The 26,803-nt window shown below is 34.9% G+C and overlaps 1 protein-coding gene across 3 annotated transcripts in view; it reads right to left on the bottom strand.

The window, feature by feature from the left end:
• Positions 1-25,098, bottom strand: part of NAALADL2 (N-acetylated alpha-linked acidic dipeptidase like 2) — a 967,958-nt gene extending 942,860 nt beyond the window's left edge. Inside the window, exon 1 of one of the 3 annotated variants that reach the window (XM_033211735.1) lies at positions 24,818-25,098. In XM_033211735.1, coding sequence (XP_033067626.1) covers positions 24,818-24,860 — 43 coding nt within the window. In that variant the 5' untranslated portion in view covers positions 24,861-25,098. Of the gene's footprint in view, positions 1-20,209; positions 20,531-24,817 lie in introns of those variants that run through there. The other 2 variants (XM_033211737.1, XM_033211736.1) reach the window with 2 other exon arrangements.
• Positions 25,099-26,803: the final 1,705 nt, after the last annotated feature.

The following is a 26,803-nucleotide window of genomic DNA, read 5'->3' as shown; positions in this document are numbered from 1 at the left end:
AATCTGGAGAACAGGCATGGGAGTGCATATTAAGGATGTGAGATAATGGTCAAAGAAACACACAGTTGGATTAGGCTGAATTTGTGGATTCAGACCCACTAAGTAGGGATTCTGCATTCAATGTTGCAGCTCCTAGACACTTTGGATATAGATTTGCCTATCCTGCACACAATGCTTCTGCCAAGACTACCATCGGTGGACATACAGAATGCCTTATCCACCATCATGGTATTCCACACAGCATTGTCTCTGACCAAGGCACCCACTTTACAGCTAAAGAAGTGAGGCAGTGGGCTCATGCTCATGGAATTCACTGGTCCTACCACACTGCCCATCATCCTGAAGCAGCTGGATTGATAGAACGGTGGAATGGCCTTTTGAAGTCACAATTACAATCCCAACTAGGTGACAATACTTTTCAGGGCTGGGACACAAAGTTCTCCAGAAGGTCACATATGCACTGAATCAGCATCCAATATATGGTACTGTTTCTTTCATAGCCAGCATTCACGGGTTCAGGAATTAAGGGGTGGAAGTGGAAGTGGCACCACTCATCATCACCACTAGTGATCCACTAGCAAAATTTCTGCTTCCTATTCCCATCACATTGCATTCTATTGTCCTAGAGGTCTTAGTTCCAGAGGGAGGAATGCCATCACCAGGAGACACAAAGATGATTCCACTGAATTGGAAGTTAGGATTGCCACCTGGACACTTTGGGCTCCTCCTACTCTTCAGTCAACAGGCTAAGAAGGGAGTTACAGTATTGGTTGGGGTGACTGGCCCAGACTATCAAGATGCAATCAGCCTACTACTTCTCAATGGAGGTAAGGAAGAGTATGCATGGAATTCAGGAGGTTCATTAGGGGGTCTCTTAGTATTACCATGCCCTATGTTTAAGGTCAACAGGAAACTACAACTGCCCAATCCAGACAGGAATACAAAAGACCCAGACCCTTCAGGAATGAAGGTTTGGATCACCCTATGGAGAAAAACCACGACCTGCTGAGGTGCTTGCTGAAGGCAAAGGGAATACAGAATGGGTAGTAGAAGAGGGTAGTAGAAGAAGGTGGTCATCAATACCAGCTATGACCACGTGACCAGCTGCAGAAACGAGGACTGTAATTGTGATGAGTATTCACTCCTTCTTTTGTTAAAAAACATGTTTGTGCATGTATACACTTGTACTAAGAAAATATATTCATTTTATTTCCTTTCTCCATTATCATGTGACATAAGATTTATTGACTTCACAATAGCATTTAAGTATTGCTAACTTTATGTAATAGTATTTGGGTTGGAGATCAGTGCATTTCCGGTTGTATGAAGGATAGTTGTCATGTTAGGTGAATTATGACCTTCTTATTGTCTTTATTTGAAGATTATGAATGATCTCAGGAGATGTGTAGGGGTTCAGGTTGACAAGGGGTGGACTTGTGATGGTTAATACTGAGTGTCAACTTGATTGGATTGAAAGATACAAAGTATTGCTCCTGGTGTGTGTCTGTGAGGGTGTTGTCAAAGGAGATTAACATTTGAGTCAATGGCCTTGGAAAGGCAGACCCCCTCTTAATCTGGGTGGGTACAATCTAATCAACTGCTAGCACGGCTAGAATAGAAGCAGGCAGAAAAATGTGAAAAGAGAGAATAGCCTAGCCCCCCAGTCTACATCCTTCTCCCATGCTGGATGCTTCCTACCCTCAACACTGGACTCCAAGTTGTTCAGTTTTGGATCTCAGACTGGCTTTCCTTGCTCCTCAGCCCACAGATGGCTTATTATAAAACCTTGTGATCGTGTGAGTGAATACTTAATAGTCTACCATATATACACACACAAACACACATACATACCCCTATACATTATATTTGTTCTGTTCCTCTAGAGAACCCTGACTAATATAGCGAGTTAACTATTTTGTGTCCTTTTCTAATTGTTTTAAGGCCATATTAAAAACAAACAAACAAACAAAAAAAAAAAACCCAAAAACACAAAACTCTTAGCTCCCTATAATTAGTGACTAAAACTTATTTTTAAAGTTCTTCACATAGTTTTGCATTTTTATAAAGGAACTGCCACAAACACACAAAGAAAACAAGTGGGTTGATTAGGAAAACCAGTGGTAAATTAGAAGTTTGGAAAATTCAAATATCTTACTTAATATAAGTGGAATATCATATGTTCTGTATCACCTTAAATACAGGAAGAAACAGTTTCTTTTCTGACTTATTCTCAAAAACTATTAAAGTTATACAAAACAGGAACCAAATCTTGTTCTTATGCCTAAAATCTATCACTGTAAAAACATTTTAGATAAATCTCATTAAATAATTCAATTATTCAATTCACAAATGCTCATTCACCAAAGGCCTTCCCCCAAATCTGCAACATCTGAAATAAAATATAACAGCAGATATACAAGATACGTTAAACTTCATTTCTTCATCTATCTCTTTTTGAAATTGCATTTCTTTCTTGTTCTCTGCACATACTTATCTTATTCAGATTTCTAGAGAACATTCCTGAGGTGAGCAGCATAAAAAGATGCTCAAATATTTATTGAGTACCTACTATATACCAGTGACTATTCTAGGAGCTTGGGATACATCCAGTAATAAAACAGGTAAATACTCAAAGATGCTGCCCACATGGAGTACAAGTTAGATAGACAAAGACAAACAATAAAAACAAGCATAATAAACAAGTAAATAATAAACCAACACACATAAAGTCTTCAAAATTTTCCTCTAAGTTTTGTACCAACCAGTTGGGGAACAAACAATGGCCTGAACTAATATAAACCTAATTACATATCTTATTTATCCCAAATGCAAATATCCATATGTTTCACCACCGAAACATGAGTAAGTTTGACTAGGGTATGATGCCCCAAGCCCTATTGAGGCTATTGTGTAATATGTTTTGTGTACCATATAATCTTCCTAAAACCTAAAAAATTCTAAAACATGAAATGTTGAAATAACGTATTGTAGATTTAATGTAAAAAGGAGAGTGGAGAAGGGAGATTGCAATCCTAAATAGATAGTCTGTTAATACAAGTGGAATACCATATGTTCTGTGCTAAGCTTAATGATATGGTTTGAATGGCAGCTCCTCAAAGGATATGTCTGCCTGGAACCTCTGATTTTTGACCTTATTTGGAAACAGAGTCTTTTCGAAAGTAATGAAGGATTTTGAGATGAGATCATCTTGGATATAGTGTGGGTTCTGATCTAGTGATAGGTGTTCTTATAAGAGAAGAACAGGGAGAGTTAAGACACAGATAAAAAGACAGAAAGGTCATGTGAAGACAGTGGCAGAGATTAGAATTAGTGGGAGAGAAGAGCTAGTTTAAAGCCCTAAAGTAGAAGCACTTCAGTCATTTTCTAAGATGGTTATCATGTCTGTGTTGAGAGATGCAAGGGTAGAAGTAAGGTAATCCATGAGAAGACTAGTCAGATATTTCAAACCAGAGATGATGGCAATCAAGACCAGATGGCATTAGTGGAAGTGAAGAAAATAAATCAAAATCTGGATGTATCTGAAGACAGAGATATTGCATTTCCAAATGGACTAAATATAGGCTGTAAAGAAGGGTAGAATTTTATGGTTTTTGTTTTTGCTTGTTTGTACTTGAGTTTTTTGTTTTGTTTTTAGGCTGAGCAACTGGAAACGAGTTACTTCCAACTTTGATGTGCAATGCCAGAATAGGTTTGGGAGAGACTATCAGAAGTAAAGCATAGTTTGAGACGTTTAATCATATCCAGGTAGATATGTTGAGTATATAATTGGTCATAGGACTCTAAGGTTCCAAGAATGGCCAGGACTGAAATGGAGAGTTAAGAATCATTGACATAGAGCTGATATGTCACGAGGGAGGAGTGGAAGCCAGAGAGGATCATGGGTTGAGCCCAGGGGCACTCCAATATTAAGAGAGCAGGTGTAAGTGGGTAAAACAGCAAAGGACATTGACAAGGAGTGACTAGTAAATTAGGGGCAAAGCAAGACAGCATGGTACTCTAAGGCCAGGGATACAGGGAGAATGAAGTGACCAATACTGTCAAATGTTGCTCATAGACCAAGCAGGATAAGGATTGAGAATTTACTAATACATTTGAGAAAACGAAGGTAATTAGTAATGCTAATAAGAGAAGCGTTGGGTATAGTTGGAGCAAATGCCTGAAGAAAATGGGCTTCAGATAAAATATGAGGGGAGAAATAAGGACAATTATTTAAAGGAGTTTTGCTACAAAGAGGAGTAAGAAAAATGGGACTATAGTTTAGGAAATGAGTAGTAAGGCCGAAAAAAATTATGAATATCTCATTCACTTGAAGTTATAAATGTTGATTTTTAATTATTTTGAACCAAGTGCTTATACAAAATAGATTGTTCTATGTATTAAAATCTAATACATTGAAATCCAAACATCATATGAAAGGAAAAATAATTTACCTTTCAAAATTATGAATGAAGCATTTACCTCCATAGAAAAAATAACAATAAAAGTTTTTTTAAAAATGTATGTTTTGAGGCCATAACCAGAGACACTTAAGAATATGTATATTAAAGACAAAGTCATTGAACATAAGGAACCGAATTCTTTCTGCTTTTAAATTGGAGATAGCATTGTGCCAATCTACAATGAAGGGGATAAACTAGGAAATTTGGCTTTGGCAAAACTAAGAGGGAGCAAAATTAGGTTTCTTCTTCATCTTTGCAATTAAAACTGTCTGTAGTCTGCAGTCAAGGCGTTTCTTAGTAAAGTAGATTTATCTTATTCTCCATGCCCCATTAACTAAGATTAATAAACTACATATATAAAGGTCGCTATCTGGGTAAGAAAAAAATACCTTGAAAGCTCAACTTCTGCACTGGAAGGCTAGTTAAGCTTGTATAACATTGAAAAATACAATGTTGTTTTGGCTTGTCTTATACTGGGAAAGCTATAAATTTTTTCTTATGTAGGGCTACCTAAAATAACTTTAGCTAAATATGCTTTCTGAGATTGAAGAAAGACAGTAATATAGAATTTTATACACGTATTCAAGGCCAACAAAACCTGTAAGAATGCATGGTGTGGACATATTGCATCCTCTTCTTCACTGTACATATTCTTTTTATTATTATTGTTTTAAAAGACAAATAATCACATGGCCCCTTTTCAATTTAACTGGATTTTTTATCTCAAATATCTTCTGAGGTATGAAAAAAAGTCAGATATCAAATATGATGTCTTTAATGAACAGCAGAAGGGGTGGGGGCTATAGGAAACCAGAATTAACCTATCCTTGCTACAGTGTACAGGGGCAAATAGAAAAGAGTGGCAGAACAGATATTGAGCTCAGTGCCAACAAGAAAAAAATTCAAAAGGGATTGAGAATCATTTCATCTCCATAAATGGATTAAACAATCATAGACATTAGGTGCAGAGCAACAAAAGAAATGTAATCCCAGGAAGCAAAACCTGGGATTAAGGTTTTGCTTAAATTAAGGTAGTTTTGAAAGCCAAAATCAAAACATGTAGGAGTTTGCAATGGTTTGGATTCTTCAAAGCTACATATTCTCTCATGCTATTTTAAGTAGTTCTAGTTGGCTAGGCCATGCGTTTTGTTGTAGGACAATGATTCAACAGGTTGGCCAAATCCCATTGAGTAGACTCATTGAGGTGGAGAAAAAAAATATTCTGGAAAAAAATGCATTAACTAATATATAGGAATCTTTCATCTGAGTTCTCAATTTGGCAATCAATAATTTACTACACACTCAGTTTAAACGTTGTGTCTAATCATATATATGTATTTTTTCTCAAAATACTTTATGAAATTTGCTTGTTTTCAAAGGTCTTGATAGATTGTGCCTATATATTTACTATATTATATATTTAAAGTTAATTGAAAAGCTATTTCAAAATCAGACACGATGTAACCAAATTTTAGAGGTCCATGTATATCACTTTGTTTTCTTTGTTAAGTTCATTTTCTGCCAAATACATACATAGAAAGCTAATATTTAAGTACACCCTGGTTTTGGAAGTATCCTAAAAAGCCACCATCTCTAGCTACATGAGTCTCCACTATATTACCCCTAACCAGTTACTCCACTTATGCTGGGCTATAATTCTTTGTAAGGAATTCGCTGTCTTATGATAGTGAGTTTCTATTTTTCTTATGAGGAAAAATCATACCAACTTTAACCTATGCAAAAATCCTTCCTTACATTCAGCTAAATAAAGCCTTTTGATTTCTAGCTGCTATCCATTGGTCTTACTGCTTCTCCCTGATCCATATTCTACATCACCTGTCTTCAAATACTTTAAGAGCGCTATAGACACTAATAGTTATGACTCTTGCACCTAAGGAAGCTGTATTTTTAATACTGAGTAGATAAAACTCAAATGAATCCTAAAAATCAAGGTTAAAAGTTAATAAAATTCCTGGAACTAAGTGGTTATATTTAAAATGATGGTTTTCTTTGTTGTTGGATTTGGGGGTATGGGAGAGATGTGAGAGCCTTTTCTGAATGCCTGAAATAGGGATAATTGAGAATTGAACGGAGACTAAAGTAATGTCTATCTATTTCACATGCTGATTTATGAAAGAAGGCCTCAATTAAAGATAACTGAAGGATCACTTTAATCCCTAAGGATACACAAACTAACTTCATAAGTTTGTTAACCATCAGTACTGAATTACTGAGATCTAAAGTTTTGTGCATCGATATCTACATAGATGTAAAATACATGAAAATAGACCTAAAAGGTAAGCATCTCAGTAGCTTCTTAGAATAGCACATCTTATGGACTGAATGTTTGTCTCCCCCCAAAATTCATATTTCGCAATTTTAAGCAGTTTCAGCTGGCTAAGCTAAATGTGATAGTATTTAAGGCTGAGACCTTTTGCTGATAATTAGGTTGAGATAAGGCCTTGCAGTTGTGGCCCTCATAATGAGATTCATGTTTTATAAAAAGAAGAAGAAAGCCCAGTGCTTTCTCTCCTGGCCATGTGAGAAAAATTCAAGAAGGTAGCCATCTGCAAGCCAGGACGAGAGGCCTCACCAAATCTGCATTTGCTAACACCTTAATCTTGAATATCCCAGCTTCCGGAATGGTGGAAAGTAAATATCTATTGTTTAAACCATCTAATCTATGGTATTTTGTTATAGCATCCCAAGTCAACTAAGACAGAACACAAGAAATATCCCTGTCACAAATTCCTCCTCTATGTGCTATCTCGCAAAAGATGGCTGTTGAAATTCAATATAACAGACAAGGATAATAAACCATTAACAAAGCCAAAAGAATCCATTTAGCTACAAAGATTATCACTCTGTGGAATTTCTGGTGTTACCTAGTAAATGAGGAAAAATTAAAGAGGAGGGTGGAATAATATGAACTCTAAATTTTGACAGTTGTCTTCTAGTAATATTTTTGAAGGACACAGAGCAGATGATATCACACAAAACTGTATCTCCTACCTATGCTTATAATTCTACCATTACAAATATTTTATAAACATTTACTGTGAACAATTTTGTTGGTTCATTTTAGGCCAAAGTATTATAAGAAGGTTATGTGGTGGGAGGGACAGAGGGGAAAAGAGCTAGAGGATGGTTAGCCAGGGAAGAAAGGAAATGTAGCTAACAAGTTGAAGAGTAAAAAACAAACAAAGAAAATATCAACAACTTCACCATTTTGTCAATGAGTCCTGTATCTCTCTTTTTTTTTTTTTTTGAGACGGAGTCTGGTTCTGTCGCCCAGGCTGGAGTGCAGTGGCCAGATCTCAGCGCACTGCAAGCTCTGCCTCCTGGGTCCTGTCTCTCTGTTTTGCTCTTATGGAGTCTTAGAATAAGAGTTCAGATCCTATTCACTATCCTTTCCTTGCTTTGTATATATAGTAACAGAGACAAGATTTTTATTGTATTTTGTGCAAAATGTATTATGCTGCTACAGTCCAAGATTATTTGTTATTAACATCTGATCACATAAAATGAATATATATTGTACATTACAATAGATATGATAGAAATAAACTTGGTTGAAATATTGTTTTTATATAATTCTTGAAATACACAATTTAGTTTTCCCTAAAAAAAAAAAAACAAAAAAAACAAGGTTTCACTTTTATCTATCTTTTAAGTTGATTAGTCATAATAGGAAATTTTTAAAAATTAAATTATTACTATAAGCATGATTGAGTTATTTTTCATTTCTCCTAATCATTTATCACTCTCACATTTGGCTTTAATGGTCCATGTAAAATGAAAAATAGGCAAATAACATTCCACCTTAATCATTACCAGCAAGATATTACTTTAAGATTGCTTTTAAATGCTGATCAAAAAATGCCAAAAATTATTTTTTGTTACAATGTTATAACCACAAATTTTAGTTATTTTAGTGATAAATTAAGAGGCACACATTTTTTTTTTCTTTCTTAGAAAATAAGATATATTTCTGTTTCTCTGGAGAAAAGCAAATACGTTTCAACAGGAATGTATTAGGATATAAAGTTAATTACACAATTTTAGATATAGAAAGAACTTTAGAAAACATTTTAATGCTGTTGAGATTATTGATTACTCTGAAAATCTGATAAAATCTATGAACTCTGTCTGTTAAAAAAGGTACATAAACACAAAAATTCTTAATCTGGGGTCTGTCAACTAGTGGTTCATGGAATGGTTACTAGAAGTCCATATTTCTCCTGTATTTCTATGCAAACGTGTGTGTGTGCATGTGTGTACATCGTGAACAACTACTTTATCTACCCTTCAAAGTCTACTCTTTTCACTCCTGCTTTATCATTTCTGAAAATTAATAAATGCAATGACATTAATATTGTTTATTTTCTTACATGTAAAATAAGTCAGAAATCCTAGAATTGGAGAGGTTGATAACATGGACTAAATGTGCTCATTAAATAAATTAGATGACAGAATGAAAATTGTATTTTTTTCACCAATCATTATTATTATTATTATTATTATTATTGATACAGGGTCTTACTTTGTCACTCAGGCTGGAGTGCAGTGGTGCAATCATAGCTCACTGCAGCCTTGACCTTCTGGGCTCAAGTAATCCTCCCACCTCACCCCCAAACAGCTGGGACTATAGGTGCATGCCACCACGTCCATCTAATTTTTTTGTTTTTGTAAAGATAAGGTCTCACTATGTTGCCAGGCTGGTCTCCAACTCCTGGGCTCAAAGGATCCTTCCTCCTCACCCTCCCAAAGTGCTAGGATTAGTGGTGTGAGCATCTACCAGGAATTTTAACAAAGCAGATTCTCAATGTCCTGGCAGCTTAATGAGTTGCTCAGCAGTCAAATAATCACACTATTCAAGACATATATGAATTTCATCTGCTCATAAAAATAGGACATTTGTAAAATATTTAAGTAGCAAAAAATATACCTTGAATTGCAATGTACTTCATTTATGTAAAGACTCCCAGTCAAGGTTATTTTTTCTTAGTACTCACCTTCTCAATGATGCTTTTACACATGTATAGATCGCCCTCACACCCTCGAGCCCCAAGTATAATCTCTTGAGGACAATATTTGCCATGACATGTCACTCACATAAAATGCCTGCAGTCACATCACACATGTTTTGTCAGCCCTTACATTCTTAATCACATTATTGTGCACCTGCTGCAATGCAACCTGTCAATTTGGCAGGAAATAGGGATAGGAAATCCCCATGCTACCTTATTGTCCACTATGCAAGTATTTTAACTTGACACATTAAGTATCAGTAGGGGAGACTGTAGTCAAGAAGCATTGATATTCTGTTCACATATAGCAGTGAATTCATGATGAGAATTTGGAGCATTCCACAAAAGCGGTTCACTGAAAATGTGGGTAACATCTACAACATGTGCACATGTACTCACGTGCCATCTGGTGAACAGGCACAAAGCCTTAACTATATAGTACTCACGTACCAAGATGAAGTAAAAACAGCATACTACCATCCACTCTGTTTAAAATTTTGTTAGCCTTATAACCCCATTGTAAACAGTGGGCTGGAGGCTTGTATGATGCCAGCTCAGGAAAAACAGCACTCCAGTAACTTAATGTTTGTTGGGCATATATCATTAACTAATGTTCAAAATTCTCCAAACACACTAGTCATGCCAGCATGCCTTTGTACAACTGGTTTCTTATTCTTGAAATATCTTTTAATTTATTTGACCGCAGAATTCTTTATTCATTGTGGAGGAAGCAAGTATCATCTACTCTGCTTAAATTTCCCTCTTTCCATATGTTTCCTTCCAAACAGAATGGCATGCACGAATATTATAATGAAAAGCTAGTAGTTTCTTTAGATGTTGTTGTGAGAGTGAAATGAGGTGACTTAAATACAATTCCCAGGATAAGGACCTGGCAAATAATAGGCTTCCCAGATTTCATTTATTCAAAATGTAAACTTTCAATCATACCTAAATTCCATGACTGATGTATGTTCAAAAGCACTACACTGGCAAAGGCACATTATTCTACATAACCCTAAATATATATGCTTGTACTTTTTTACAAAAAGTAGCCAGGCATGGAGGCTTATGTCTGTAATCCCAGGATTTTGGGAGGCCAAGGTGGGAGGATCACAAGGTCAGGAGCTCAAGACCAGCCCCGGCCAGAACAGTGAAACCTCATCTCTATTAAGAATACAAAACCTAGCTGGGCATGCTGATGTGCATCTGTAATCCCAGCTACTCAGGAGGCTGAGGCAGGAGAACTGCTTGAACCCGGGAGGCGGAAGTTGCAGTGAGCTAAAATTGCGCCACTGCCCTCCAGCCTGGGCAACAGGTGAGACTCCATCTAAAATAAATAAATAAATAAATAAATAAATAGATAGATAGATAGATAGATAGACATGTACACAGAGAGAGAGAGAGAGAGAGAGACAGAGAGAGAGAGACAGAGAGAGTGAGTTTTACTTTAATTCATTGCATAAAACTAAGTTAAATAGATTAATGCAAGCCATTACATCCAGAGCTACTATTAGCATATTGCATACATGAAATGCTCAACAGATTCTTTAACCACTGGGTTTAATTGCATTGTAGGTTAAGAAGAAATGGGTGGAGAAGAAATGGGTGAAAATTATATTCATTAGTTCTCACTGTGAGGAGGTTGGGGATATCCAGTTGCAAGAAAAGTCAATATAAACTCCCAGACAATGCTTTCAGAATAGCATCTTTAATGAATGACTGGAGTTACAAAGGCCACTGTTATCCAAACTCACAAACAAGGTATCGCAGTATCAAACGGAAACTACCATACCTTTAATTAGGTACTGAAAATTCAAGGAGCAATTTCAGAATATTTATCAGAGAAACCTGAAACTACATGAAATGTATGTGTGTGTGTGTGTGTGTGTGTGTGTGTGTGTGTGTGAGTAGAGACGAATACATTTGTTTTTCCTTTTTCGCATTACAGTGTAATGTTTCCCTTGGTAACCTATGAGTGGCTAGGATCCCTGTCTCCTTGAATTTAGCTTAGCTTCAGCACTTACTAACACTATGCCTGCTACATAATCATATTTCAATAAATATTTGTTGGATGAACAAAGGCATAATACAAAATTTAGCATGTTTAAATTTAAATATGAATCTACTTCAGTGAAATGCTTTTCAGTTTTCAACTTGCCAAAAATGGCAACTGAAGGAGCCTATCTCTATTCAAGTAAACCGCCATTATATGAGTCAGACAGTTTGAATCCCGGCTCTGCCACCTAGTTTCTGCATCATCCTGAGTAAGTTACTTAACCTCATGGACCCTTCTGTAAAATGGAGAAATGAAGGGCCATTTTCATGTGTGGATGTGACTCTTAAATATGGCCATATCTGTAAAATGTCTATAGTAACACCTATCCCCTAAAGATAGTTCACCAGTTAGTAGCTACTCTTATCATAATCAGCATCACAGATGTTAGAATATCTGCTTAATCTTAACAGCATGAGGTTTTTGCCCATATTACTACTTCAAGTATGAAAATTTGTGAAATAACGGCTCCAAAATGATAATCACAATCTTCATCATTTCATATAAGCTTTGAAGAACCTTAAAGTCTGTAATTTCAAAAAAGATTTTCTGCTTAGGCTCCCTTATTTCTATATTAAAATATTAAAGATCATCAAGAGTAGCACTGGGGATAATATTCTCATTTTTCTTACAACAAGGTATATATTTATTATTATTATTTATTTATTTTGAGACAGAGTCTGGCTCTGTCGCCCAGGCTGGAATGCAGTGGTACAATCTCGACTCAATGCAACCTCCACCTCCCAGGTTCAAGTGATTCTCCTGCCTCAGCCTCCTGAGTAGCTGGGACTACAGGCGTGCACCACCATGCCCAGCTAACTTTTGTATTTTTAGTAGAGACAGGGTTTCACCATGTTGGCCAGGCTGGCCTTGAACTTCTGACCCCTGGTGATCCACCCACCTCAGCCTCCCAAAATGCTGGGATTATAGCCGTGAGCCACTGTGCCCCGCCAAGTTAGTATATTTCTTAGCTCAGATGTATGTTTCTAGTTTTCAGCAGAAAGATGTATAGAGAAGATAATCTTTTGTTTCCTAACGCTTAAGTTACTCAAATTTTAAAAAATAATAATCCTTCATGTTTAGCCTATGTGGCAAACTTTCACTGGCTACAGAACGAGAAAGAAACAACTTTCTGATGCCAGATGCTGAAGATCAATAGCTATTTCCCAAAGTTTATAGCATAATTAAAATGTGTAACAAGAATAATTTTCTCTTCAAACCCTAAGGCTAAGCCTAGAATTATTGACTAAGTCAAAGTTATGTGGTGTAACATTTTTTATTATGTTTATGGATGATATAAAGGAGTTTATGGCTTTTACATGTAATTTGTTAAGTTAGAAACACTGAAGAGGAAATATCCTTTGCATCAGCAAAGCATCAATTGTTTAAAAACATCTTCAACATGTATTTTATAGAGGTAAATCTATATTTCTTTATACTAGTTTTTGGTCACCTAAAACTTCAAACTGAAGATTAATGGTCAAAACATTCTTGAATTTAGTAGAACCCATTTACTTTCAACTACTTGTTCAGAGTTTTATCACCTTCAATAAAAGTGCCTGGAATGTAGGTATGATGGAAATATCACAAAAGTGTGAGGGCAGGTAGGAAAAGAGGAATCATGATGCATCAAAATAGAAAGCACTATGTTGTACATGAAGTTATATGAATTTTTATAAAATGCAGTATCTATAGAAAAGCAGATACATCAGCTATATAAAGGACTGTGAATGAAATATTATTTTTTCAATAATAAAATTTAAGTCAGTAATTTTTGCATATGGATACAAATGGTAAACATTTAAAGTACTCTCCTGGAAAATTCTACTTTTTTTAAGTAGCACTTTTAAAGTGGACACCTGTAAAATATAGTGGTCAAGAAACAATTGATTCAGATTCTCCTTGATTTAAATCCTAGCTCTCCCCCTCAGTGGCATTTAGTAAATGCCTAATTGCGTTTTTTTTTATTTTTTTCATTATTATTGGTGATCTTAATAACAACATAATGACACAAACTCTAATGTCAATCACAGATTATCAGAATGTCTTGACATATTTCAGTGGGTAAACACTCATACCAACCTTATTTTGCCTTCTTCAAATAGAGTCAAATGAAAGTAGGTCCTCATCATTTCAGTCTCATAGGTATATCACATTCATACTATATGGCCAGTGGTATATATGGATGCTTTCCTAATGTTACATAGAATATACCACTATCAAAATGTATGGGCAATGGAGCATGAGTGTTCCATTGTTTTTCAAAGGCTGGATGGGTTGGTAATGACATGTACTTTCTCTTCTAGTTCTGTTATAGTCCAGTGGCATACAATCTGAAGATAACAGGCTGAAGTAGGATTTTGGGGGTGGTATCACACAACGAAGACTGAATATTCCAGAATAACAATGTCTACCTAAAATGCAAACATGCCGATAACACATGCACATGCACACACTTATACACACACACTTTCACAAACTCACTCACATCTCTGTGAAAACTGACTTTATAATCAGGCTGCTTTTTTTTTTTTTTTTCAGATGGAGTTTTGTCGCTCTTGTTGCCCAGGCTGCCGTGCAATGGCGTAATTTCGACTCACTGGAACCTCCGCCTCCCAGGTTCAAGTGATTATCCTGCCTCAGCCTACCAAGTAGCTGGAATTACAGGCATGAGCCACCACACCCAGCTAATTTTGTATTTTTAGTAGAATCTGTTTCATCATGTTGACCTAGGCTGGTCTCAAATCCCTGACCTCAGGTGATCCACCCGCCTTGGCCTCCCAAAGTGCATTTTATTTTTTTCCTAGTGCTTTTCCACATTCACTGATACTGTATCTTGCATAACGTCACTGCAGCTGTGGCTAGCCAATCTTTTTATTTATCTTTCATGGATTCATCACTCCACACACAGCTCCACCTTAACTCTTAGCCAAATAAACTCATCCTTTGCTTCAAAGATCCATCTGGCAAGAGCTCCATTACCCACTCTCTGTAATCCAGCCAATTTCTCATTACACTCACCCATATTTTTCCTTCCAGAAAGATAAATCTGCATTTATACTCTTTAAAGTTACCCTAGGAATCCAGTCCTCAACTTCTTCAGGCACACTCCTTCTATTTGACCACTTTCATTCTTTTTCCTTCACTGAAATTCAGTTTCCATTTGTGAAAAGGGAAAATTATATTTATTTCATAGAACTGTTGTGGTGTAACTACCTCTTTTTTCCACTCTTCTTTCTTCCACTTCCAAAGCATGATTATTTCCTGGGCTTTATGATAGGATTTTTACTGTTTTAAGCTTCTTAAAATTATACTCTGTAATTTCATCTTCTCCTTTCACCTCATTCCGAGTGATTCCCCAGTTGTATTTTTTCGAATTTCTTACCTTAGTTCCAGGCTTGATTTACCAAATCTTTGCTGTTTGAGTATTCTGTCCTTTAATACTTCTCATTTGACATAGAAATTCCCAGCATGAATTCCTCTGAAAACTCTGTCATCTTTGTCTTCTCTCTCTCCCATGGACTCATTTCATTTTCTTTTATTTCTGCTCAGACTTTATATTCCATTATCATTCTTCTTGTCTTCTTCTTCTACCATCCATTTTTGTATAATCTCACCTATTCACAATGTCATACACCATTTCTGCCTTAATAATTTCTAAAGCTTTATTTCCATCCTAGTTCTCTCTCTCTCCCAAAGTCTAGTCTCAATTTTACAATTTAAGTCCTAGACATTTTCATCAAAATATGCAATTATAGTTTAGAATAATTGTTTTAAAGCAGTCTCACTATATTTCTATTCCCTAAACGGTTCCCTACCGTACATTCTCTAAATCAGTTAAGGATACCATTCTTGCTGTCATCCAAGCAAAAAATCAAGTTTTCACAGTCTCTTCATTCTTCCTCATTTAGTACAAGCAAACACCAATTTAACCTTAAGTGTCTCCCAAATTCTTTCTTCAAATCCCACCATAATCACATAAATTCAGCTCATCATTACTATGATGATGGATAACACTACGGATGAGGTTTAAAATTAAAATGATGGTGGTGAGGATTGTGGCAACAGAAAAACATTTATGAAGTGTAAACTATGTGCCATGGACTGCTCCAAGTGTTTGGCAAATTTATGTTTTTAATTTTCACAATTATCCAATAAGGAACATATGCCTACTATATACAAATATAAATAAGCACATCACTATATTTCCCAAAGAACTGAGAATTCATCAAAGGCAGGAGCCATATCCTCCATATCTAAAACAATCATGTAAAATAAACCATACTAAATGAATACATTAGTATTTAGATACCTCACTGTTATCACAAATGCAACTTATCCAAAGGTAAAAGCATTACATTTCTCCTTCTTCCAAAATATCCTTTTACCCCTCACAACTTTTCTAGATGTAATTATATTAGATGCGCAGCCATCCATCAAACCTAGTACCTTAGCATTATGTCTGAATCCTTTCAAATTAGCCTCTGGTTACCAACAAAAACCAATCTTTTTACTCTTTCATGAGCTTATCTCCTTAAATTCTGCTGCTCTAAGTTTAATTTGTTACTTGCCTTTGCATTCTTAGATTATCTGAGTGCTCATCTAGGTAATCCAACCAGAGTCACTGTAACACAGAACGAGAGAAAACGAAGAGAAACAAATTATCTAATTTTGAATAACAGTGCACTGCTTCCAATCTCAGAATAAAGAGACTCTATACCAACCAGTATTCTTCTTGAAAAAAGGTCTGTTTCAATTTGAGAAAATTTTTTATTTGCTAATGGTTCTTTTAGTTAAAGCTTCTTGTTTTATTTTGTTTTGTACTGATCATGTTAAATGCTGCTACTTTATGCTCAACTAATTTTCATGTTAGAATAAATGTAAATTGCATAGACACATAGGAATAAGATTGTGCATTTTATGCTTGTTTTTTTCTGAGCATATTAAACTTGTGAAAACACAGTATATGTTAGTTATGTATCTACACACTAGAAATACAGCAATAAACAAGTCAGCCACGGCCTTTCATCTCAGGAAGAGAACATTTTATTGCAGTGAAATAGGCAATAAACAAATATATCAAAAAGGAATATGGTTTATGGTGATGTATTAAAAGAATTAAAAATCACACATTAAGACAGAGGCTGGCTAGCTTAGTCTGGGAGGCTGGAGATATTTAAGCTGATAACTGAATGACAAGAAGGAACATAATATAGGAAGTTCAGCAGAAATAACCAAAACATGTAAGTATTAATAGGGGATCAGCTTGGTGTGTTTGCTGGAAGAAAGGAGAAGGCCAACATTGTGAGATTTAAATAAGCTTAGTAAGTTTCTGCCTTAAATTAGTACCCAATTTACTAGTTCTTTCCCCTTTTTTATTTTTGTGATTATGAAGATAAACTATTAACTAATCAATTTAGTTAAATGCATTTTGCATAGACCCCTTTTCCAGAATATTCTATTACCTATATACCAACGTTATTGTAGATTATGTTACTAAGCAACGTATGTTGATAAATATGATTTAGTAATTACTAAGTATTTCATAGAAATATAGACAATGTTATGGGTTTTCTAATCTAGAAAAGAAAAATGATGCCCCAAATAAATTTTTATAGGTCAAATTGTAAACTGGAAAAAAAACATAAAATATGATCCTAAAACTGATCAGAAATCAGAGTCAAGAATAAACACATTAATATTTTCTTAATTTTTTTCTCCAAATTCCTATTTACTTACATATAAAATAATTTCTAGGCAACGTAATTACTTCATTGCATCTGAAGGTTATAAAGTCATTATTATCAATGCCCATATGCTCTTCTTTATTCTTATCTCTATTCTCCTCTTCCCCAAATCTGCCATAGTGACTGCACTGAACCCTTCATTAACCAAAATTAATGCAAAACACCTACATAAAATTTATTAGGAACTCTGGAACAGACACTTGAGCATATATATAGAGGCCTAAATTTTAAAATAATCTGTTTTTATTCTGAAATTTAAGCAGTGTAAATGTTTAAATCACGTAAATACATAGATCTTATACAATCTATATTTTTAATTATTCTTCCATGATTTTCCTTTCTATTTTTAGATTTACTAGAGATTTGAAGTTTTTTTCTACAGAAATGTTTTTGTGACAAATATATGGCAGCATAGTGCAACAGTTTTAGGAACTCAAAAGAAAATCATCTATGTCAATATTCTTACATGAGTTATATAATACTATTTTCCTGCTCTCTATAACAATTTTAAATTTAACGCTTACTGTTTTCTAATAAAAATGTTCTCTTCTAGTTAGGCCTGTCTCTTATCATCTATAGAAATGATTTCAGTCTCTATCATCATCTCTATCAATAAATCTGTGCATCTGTTGAATGACTGGTACGTTTCTATATAATTTGAACAACATAAACGTGAAAAACAATTTATTATTTTCTTTTGGCTGCTAGGAAGCTTGAAAGCAAATTTGTGACCTGTTTGACAGTTTTTCAGCACGTTCTGGCATATATTTTATGTACAAATTTTAACTGTTATATTGTCTTAACCTTATTTCTATTATGTTTATTTATTTATAGCCTATTGCAAAGTAGAGAATTTTGAAAAATCCTCTGTTTCCAAGGACAGGAGAAAATAAAGCAAGTAAATACATAAATAGATACAATTTCCATGCTTTGTCTTGCCTGTTCTTTTGACCAGTGAAGGCTTTTTTCCTTCTGGCCACTTATTCTAGTTTATCAAAACCACTAGGGAAAGTTCAAATCATCTCTCCTCTATGAAGCCCTCTGTAAATTCCTAGATTCCTCTATAATTTCTTATTTACATCCCTGTATTATAACAATACCAAGAATCAGCAAGAGTGGAAGCAAAATCTACCTTTTGAGGCAGTGTATTTCTCCATCTCTGAAAGTTCCCTCCAAGAAATGTGGATGTGATGGATAAATCTTCAAGATTTATCAGTAGTTTAATGGAAGATATGCTGGTCTATGATTGCATTAAAGGTTATAAATAAAGAGGAAGATAAAGTACAGTAATCCTTCATTCCTCTCTTCTCATGACCTGTTTTCAAAGGGGCTTACTTTTCAGAGAAGAAAGGAATCAAGAGATAGAATGGATTTCCGCAGTTTAATCAGATCTCAAAATGAATCTTTCACTGAAGTTTCAAGTCATACAGCAAAGTTGATTATATGGTTAAACAAGCGTACGTGCATACCTTTTGCATGTTCATTATAAACTACGTTAAATTTAGCAGTTGGCTAACACGGTGAAACCCCGTCTCTACTAAAAATACAAAAACTAGCCGGGCGAGGTGGCGGGCGCCTGTAGTCCCAGCTACTCGGGAGGCTGAGGCAGGAGAATGGCGTAAACCCGGGAGGTGGAGCTTGCAGTGAGCTGAGATCCGGCCACTGCACTCCAGCCTGGGCGACAGAGCGAGACTCCGCCTCAAAAAAAAAAAAAAAAAAAAAAAAAAAAAAAAAAAAAATTTAGCAGTTGGCTTTTCAAAGTATTTCTCTTTTGACTTTTTTAGTCGGTAGGATTTTATAACTTTATTTTTTATATTTTGGGACATAATATACAACCTGCATTACACTCATCAAGGGTTTAAAGAGACAGGTAAATTACATTTCAATATTAATTACAGAAATCATTTATGAAAGAGCCTCCCAAAGTGTTCAGCTGTGCAGATGGTTAAACATATCTATCACCAGAGCAACAAAATAGCATTGTCAAATAAAACTATTTACACATACTTTTCCTGAAGAGTAGTTAGAAGCTCAGGGGATCAACTGAAGCTCAATGCCCTTTTGTGTATTGTCATCCTAATAACATTTTCTTTGCAGTCTTTGCAGTCACCTGTTATTCCTTCACTGATATATCAAATCTAATACTTTCCAATAATAAATCAAGTACATGTTTGGTTCATAGGACTCCCCCCAAAAAAATGTGATACAAAGAAGGTTGGCTTACTGTCCTACTCAATTAGCTAAATTTATTTAAACTCCTTCCAAAATCCAGAGAATAGCATACAAAGTAATAATTACATTTATATACTTATAATCTTCAGATTATTACTGCATCTTTTGTTCAAAGAAAAATTCAAAGATGGATTCAAACTTTTAAATAGATGGAAAAGTTTTTATTGCATGATTAATAATAATGTATAGACAATCAAGTCATCCTGTAGGTATGTATCACCTTTTCTTCAAGAAGATTCCACAGTGACTTTAATTGAAATGTAAAATGTTTCCCTTTGAAACAATTTCAGTACCATAAAATATTATTTAAATCAAAGGAGATTAAACAAACTCCAGGAATAAGCTCTATATTTCAAAGTGTTTAAGAATTGGCTTTTCCTCCAACAGCAGGTTTTAACTAAGTACCACATCATTAACCACCTTTATCTCATGTTCTATTCAAGTACGCTGCTTGCCATCTTATTTCTAATAAGGTAAAGATTCCACTTCCACTTAGAAAGACAAAGAAAATATTAGCTCCTAAGCTCAGTTAGGTTGCTTTCATTAACTATTTCTTAGGCTTTACTTCAGATTTTGTTTTCCTAATCTCTTTTGCCTGCTGCAAAGACACTCTCTTGTACCTGGAAAAAGTACTCAGCCCTTTTCACATGCACCTTTGCCTAACTCACTCTTTTGGGTCAGACTCACCTTGGATTTCACGCCTTGACATTTTCAGCAACTTCCTTTGCTCCAAATTTGCTTGATTTTGTTTTGAGACTATGAGACTTTCCCAGCAAAGATTCTGGAAATTTCAACTCCAAGACACCCTGTTACCTCAATATCTAAAAGTCAACTCTGAAATTCCTCAGGTCTTCAAGTGTTTGAACCTATCATGAAGGGCTAGTGAAAGCCTTCCTCATGGAACACAGGTCCAACAAGAGCTCCCTGCACTTCTGTTAATTGAAAATGCTATTAAAGTTCTGTAGGCTTGGAAGGAAGAGTCACACACTGGTTAGTCCTCTTTGTGGCATCAGAAAGATTTCAAAGCACTGACAGTCATGGGTTACGATGATGAATACAGAGATATTTTTCCCACCACAGAAAGTAAGCATGCACACCAAACCAGTATAACAGGTTGGAGGACAAAGTACTATTATCCTCAGGCTCCAACTTGGAAGTACAGACACTAAGTCTCTTCCTGCCTAGCATTTTTTTTTTCTTTTACTTATTTTAAATAGAATTAGTATCATTTCTAAACAATGACTCTATTATGAAGAAACATTCCACACATGTGCCTATGAACTTACAAGGCAACTTCTCCTAGTGTAATGAAAATTAACTAAATGTCTTACAAGCTAATGTAACTTTTGTTTAGTAAAGAGAAAACCCAAGCCTGGATGGACAGGTTCCATAATAAGCTCACTGAATACTCAACAATGCTTTCAAGACCATAAATATATAAACTAAAAGACATCAATATGGAAAACATTAATAAGACTGCTTTCTCCATTAGAAATAGGAAAGCAAATTGCTCTAGAAAATAATGCACCAAATTCTTCTGTAAAACTGTAGCAAAAGCAGTTTTGAGCACCAGGCTAGAGACGTGGCCTCTGGCAATGGCTTCTGTGAAACTGAAAACAATTTTCCTAGCTTCATAGGATCTCTGTTACTCTACAAAGTAAAAACACTGGACTTGAGACTCTCTATCTTCTAGCTCAAAAATGTTAATTTTCTGAAGATTATTTTTTCCTAACTCTGACAACCAAATTCTCCTTCAGTGGGTTGAAGAGTTCTCTCCTCCTGCTGATGGCTAGCTAGAGTTAGCTCTGCATTCCTCAGGGTCCAGCCAACTTTTCTGTACTTGGAACATCTTCCCCCAGAGTTCTACTGTTTTATAGCCTTTAGAGTAGGGGTATCCTAGAGCTAAAGAACTAAGAAGAACTGAAGTAAGAAGGAGAGCTATTATTAGAAACACTCAAAACATCCAAGCAGCCGGTAGGCAGCATGAGTGCCAAGTGTATTCAATAGCCCAGGGGAGGCCTAACTCAAAGATGCCTCCTCTCACAAGATTGTCCCAGCATTAAACTCAGAAATACTTTTTTTTTTCCAATTAATCTCAAGGGCCAATTAGTATATCATATTCTTTCCAAAGAGGAAAGTGGCCTTGAATATATTTCGACTAAATATGAAAAGGAGAGAAAGAACATGTTAAAAGCTCATGGGAACTGGATTCCTGAGGTAGGAGGAGCTCAGCAGGTGAAGCACAGAGCTGCATGCTGATAGATTATTTCCCCATTTTAAAATTCTGACTAGGACTTACCCTGCCTATTAATAAGAATACTGGGAGAAGTAGGAAATGGACATTCTTCCAGGCAGAGAAGAGATAAGTAGCCCTTATAAGTTCAAGGATGGCCTCTGAAGAAACTTTAGCCTAAGGCATATTCCAGGTAGTTCCCTTCCAGGAAGGGAGCTGTCTCCCTCCCATCTCCCAGCCATGTCCTTCTACTCCTATTACAAGCTGATGGAGTGATAGAGTGCCACTCAGTGGTACATGTGAGTTTGCAGACATTATGCAAGAAAAATGATCCTTTCCTTCGCAAATAACAATGCTTAGAAAGCACTCACCCCTATTCCTTATGCCATATTATTTGTACTTTACTCATATTTGTAAAGTTTAGAAAAAAATTCTAGCATTCTCTCCTAACCTAGATAATTTATTTTATGAATCCTGAGAATATTATGAACCTTCATGTATGACAATTTTACACAGTTCTCTGCTGGGGTTACCTTGTCATTGGGACTGAAAGGAGGAGATTCTTTTTTATGTTTGAAAAGCTAATTAAAATCTGTTCACATAGCTCAAGATAACTTTGGAATAACTTCACTTTTATTCAAGAAAAAGATGGGTTCTCAATACTACCAAAAACATTAAATGTTAATGGCATATGGGCTCCACTAACCAGGGCACATGCAATTAGCTCCCTGGGAGTAAAATTGGGTCAGAGATGTACAGAAAAAGCACTATAATGAATAATCATTGACAATATCTGTGGCTAGCCTTTCAAATTGTAATTAGAGATCATTCAGTGAATCTAGAAAATCTAGATGCATGGCCTTAGAAAATCATTATTCAAAGCACCTGATGGAGTTCCAGTGATAATCTACATAATATATTATCCTCATAGTCAAAACACGTAAGTCATCCACATGTTTAATATACAAAACATATTATTTTCACATAGTTATTTCCACTAAAGAACATCCGTTTGTAAGTGGAGCTGAGAATCAGTATTATTTGAAAGAATCTCAGAATTTTTTGTAAATTCCATTAAGTCAAAGGTGAAATTGGAACATTAGAAAATAACTTTTCATTCACTTTGGTCATTTTGAAACTCAATTTCAGATTTTGGACAGGGTATCACACAGACAACAGGAAAATGTTAAGGTATTTCATTGCCTTTATAATGTAGAGAAATCCAGAAATAAAACCAACAACTGAACTACCTTCGGTTCTTTTTAACTCTCACTTGATTAATAGGTGCTCTTAAGAATCTTAATGCAAATATAACTGGTAGGGAAGGATTTCAACACTCCAAGAAGATAGATCTGAAATATTTACAGACCTACCAAGGATACATTTAAACATCATTAAGACCAGAAGATAATATAAATTTTTTATTGAAAAGCTTTCAGAATATACAAACAAAAACATCCTAGTATACAACAAATTTTCCCCAACTACAAAAGGTTTACAGATTAGGCACGTTGTTCTTGAACTTAAAGCACACCATTCAAATTATTAACGATAGCACTTATGTTAAATTTTATGCATGGTTTTCTGATTAATAATTCTGAAAATAATTGTATTTTTATACTTATATATGGATACGGGAAAGGGAAGGCTATCCCTACACAGTGAAACATATGTGTTACCAGAAACATAATATATACACAAAGCACCAGAGAAAAAGAAACAGAAACAAAATTATACACAATCTGGGATTCAATTAAAAAATATTACCCATGATCCTAACACAAAGAGGGATCATGAGGGAAGTGGAGACAGGTCTGGTTACTCCTTAGTTTATTTTGATCCCTGAATAGATAGGTGATGCACCCACACAGCCTAGGATAGGCTATTTAGGTGGTTGCCAAACCGTAATAAACATTTTATGTAAAATCATTATCATATGAACAACTGTAACAACCTAGATGCTTCCTATATACTTTCCAAGGAAAAATATTAGAGACAAATAAGGAATATGTTATAATCTTGTACATAATACCATTTGACCATAAGACACATAGAAATAAATTATTTTCATTATGCAAAATGATCATTTTACCTTATTGTTTTTCTTTAATATAATTTATTACATGACTTTTAAAATTAATCTTTTAAATTAAAAATGCTTTAGAGTAGCATTTTACACAGTATTTCAAGAAAGACTTTTAGGAAATATGCAGAGATAAGAAAAGATTCTGGGATCTTAAGCAGGCTACATACAGATTAAAGAAATGAAAGAAAAATACAATAATTTAACTATAAAATAGGTGAATATTTTTAGGATCATGCAGATCTATGTGACCTCATGGTATTCTAGAAGTCTATAAAAAATGTGGATTAGGCCCAATATCTAATTTCTTTTTATTCTTTAAGAAATAACTTTTCTTACTTAAAAATGTGAAATGTGAGTAACCTTAAATTTGTTTCTGTTAACAAGCCTCTAACCAGAGACGCCTAGTCAAGCCAATGTCAACAAGGCCAATCCTTTCAAAGGACAAAGGTATCTGATTAAGTAACACCTGTGAAATAAATCACAGTCTCCAAACTGATAGGCTCTCCCCTGACCCTGTTTTCTATCTTAAAAAAATGGTTATATTAATTACAAGGAAATTTAGCTGGTAAACCCCAGAGATGGCAAAACTTAATTACCAATAAACATTCCACAGGTAGAGACAAAAATCAAGTTTCTGTTAATGTCGGAAAAGGTCCAACATGAAAATGCACTGGAAGTTGGTTATACCATTTCTTCAACATTATACTGGGGATTAAGGCTAAAGCTTTCCATACCCTCCAACAAATTTGTGAATCTGTGTTGCCTGAGTCTTTGTAAACAATTAAGAAAACATGCTTCCTCTGAATCAACAATCTCCACCTCTTTTCTCACTCGCAAAAAACATCTTAAAAACAGGGCCAGGGCACCTGAACACGCATGCAGGGATGCGTGTGTGCAACACACAAACACACAGACTTTGTAATCAACATGGCTTAAGTTTCTGATTGTGAACATTTCATAGGCTGTTGGTACTTACCTTGCAAAGACGTGTTAGGTAAAGTTGCTTCAGTCTCTCCCATTTTTTATTCTTTTTAAAGAGGGCCAAGCAGTTTCAAGTCCTGTCACCTACCCTGCAAGCTCTGTGACCTTCTGACTTTCTACTGTAGTATTGTAACAGTATACTACCTGCTTTCTTCTGTGAATAATTACCATTCTGCTTCCTGAGTTACCTGGGCTTGCAGGACCTGTTTTACTATGACGTGAGATCATATCTTTTGATTCACTGTACGCCTATTAAAGCGTACTTCACAACACATTGCTTTGTTTCTGTTTTGATATCAACTTTTAATTCTCCACTTTTACTTTAGTCCAGAAACATATTCATATTTTCCCCTAAAAGAGCATTGATATTACCAGTACACCATGCTTCACAGACTTTGGTTTCTTTGTTTTTGAGTGTTTCTAATCTACTCTTCCTGCAGAAATCAAATTTAAAGTATATTATACAACATTTATTTTTTTAAACCATAAGGAAATAAGGAACAGCTCAGAGTCAGTTTTGTGTAGCAGTGTAAAGACAAGTTTTGGAGTCTCTCTAATACTTGCTGTGTGGCTGTAAGCAAAGAATATAACATCTTTGAAACTTAGTTTCCTAAACTGTAAAATAGAATTTATCTAGTATGTATTAAGTATGTATGATTAGTATGAAGATTGAAAACAATAATGTATGGCTGTGCTAAACACTGTGAATAATGGAGAATAAACAAAAGCAATTTCTAATTTTCCTCTTCCTTTCCCTTCTTCTTCCTTCTCTCACTCTTATTCTTCTGATGAGCGGAATGAGCGGAACTGTAGCACTGATATCCCAGACCATGTACTGACCTCAGTTATGCTACTTATTAACTGAGAGACCTTAAAAAAACTGTTCAACCTAATCTTGAAATGCCTCAAGATCCTCATTTGTAGAAAGAGACTAGTGTTATTTTCATTGCCTTTTTAATAGAAACATGGTGAATATTAACTTAGATTAACTGTTGTGACTCAACAAAAATAATTTCCAGCAAACAAGAGCAACAAATTGGAGATGTATCTTTAAATATTCATTTGTATGTGAAAAAGGAAAGATATCACAGAATTAAGGCAATTTATTTAAGCTTTGTTCCCCATAAGACACCTAGAATAAAAAATAGTCTCCACTTTCTTCCCTCTAGAAATCCTTAACTTTGGCTGTAGTGAGACTAGTAAATAAATGAATAAATATAAATATATATTTATATTCATATATATTAATACTTTATACATTATATATATATACTTAATATATATAATATTGTAACAATTATAGATTATATTCAAATTTATAATACACAAAACATATTTTATTAGTCTAACTACAGCTAATATATTGGCTATAGTTATACATATATATGTATATATATATATGTATATGAAGCTCAAACTCCTTTCTTTATAGTCCTTTGCTTTTTAATTTGAAAAAAATCTATATATTAATACTACGTATACTAGTTTACTAATGTAAAAATTTACTAATGTAAAAGTTGATTATATAAGTTGTGTAAAGAACAGAAATGGCAAACAACAGAAGTTTTTCTCAAAAGTATTAGAAATAAAGGCAAACATGACATTAAAAAGTTCTGATCACAACTGAGAGTTGTCTCTTTCATTTATTACCTCTCTAGGTCTCAGTTTCTTCATCTGTAATATGAGGGGCTGGACCATTGAAAACCCATTCTATCTTTATAATGTCAGGAGTCTCTGATTTAAAATCCAGGTTGTGGTTTGTTCCAGAATAGAATAGCCCTTTTCAGATAGATAGATAGATAGATAGATAAAATGCTACATACTTTACCAAGAGTAACTTGAATGTTTGCCAGTAAAACACTGTAATCATCACATTCTTACTTCCCCTTAAAAGGACCAACATACATATCAATCCTCACTCATTATGACAAACCTGGAAATGTATTTACAGAACTGCCCCAGGCACTGAAATTAGTCAATA

This window comes from Trachypithecus francoisi, unplaced genomic scaffold (genome assembly GCF_009764315.1).
Source record: "Trachypithecus francoisi isolate TF-2019V2 unplaced genomic scaffold, Tfra_2.0 Lachesis_group0, whole genome shotgun sequence".
In the NCBI taxonomy this organism is placed as follows: domain Eukaryota; kingdom Metazoa; phylum Chordata; class Mammalia; order Primates; family Cercopithecidae; genus Trachypithecus; species Trachypithecus francoisi.
Note: the sequence above shows the minus strand (reverse complement) of the source record. Positions and strands in the feature narration are given on the sequence as shown.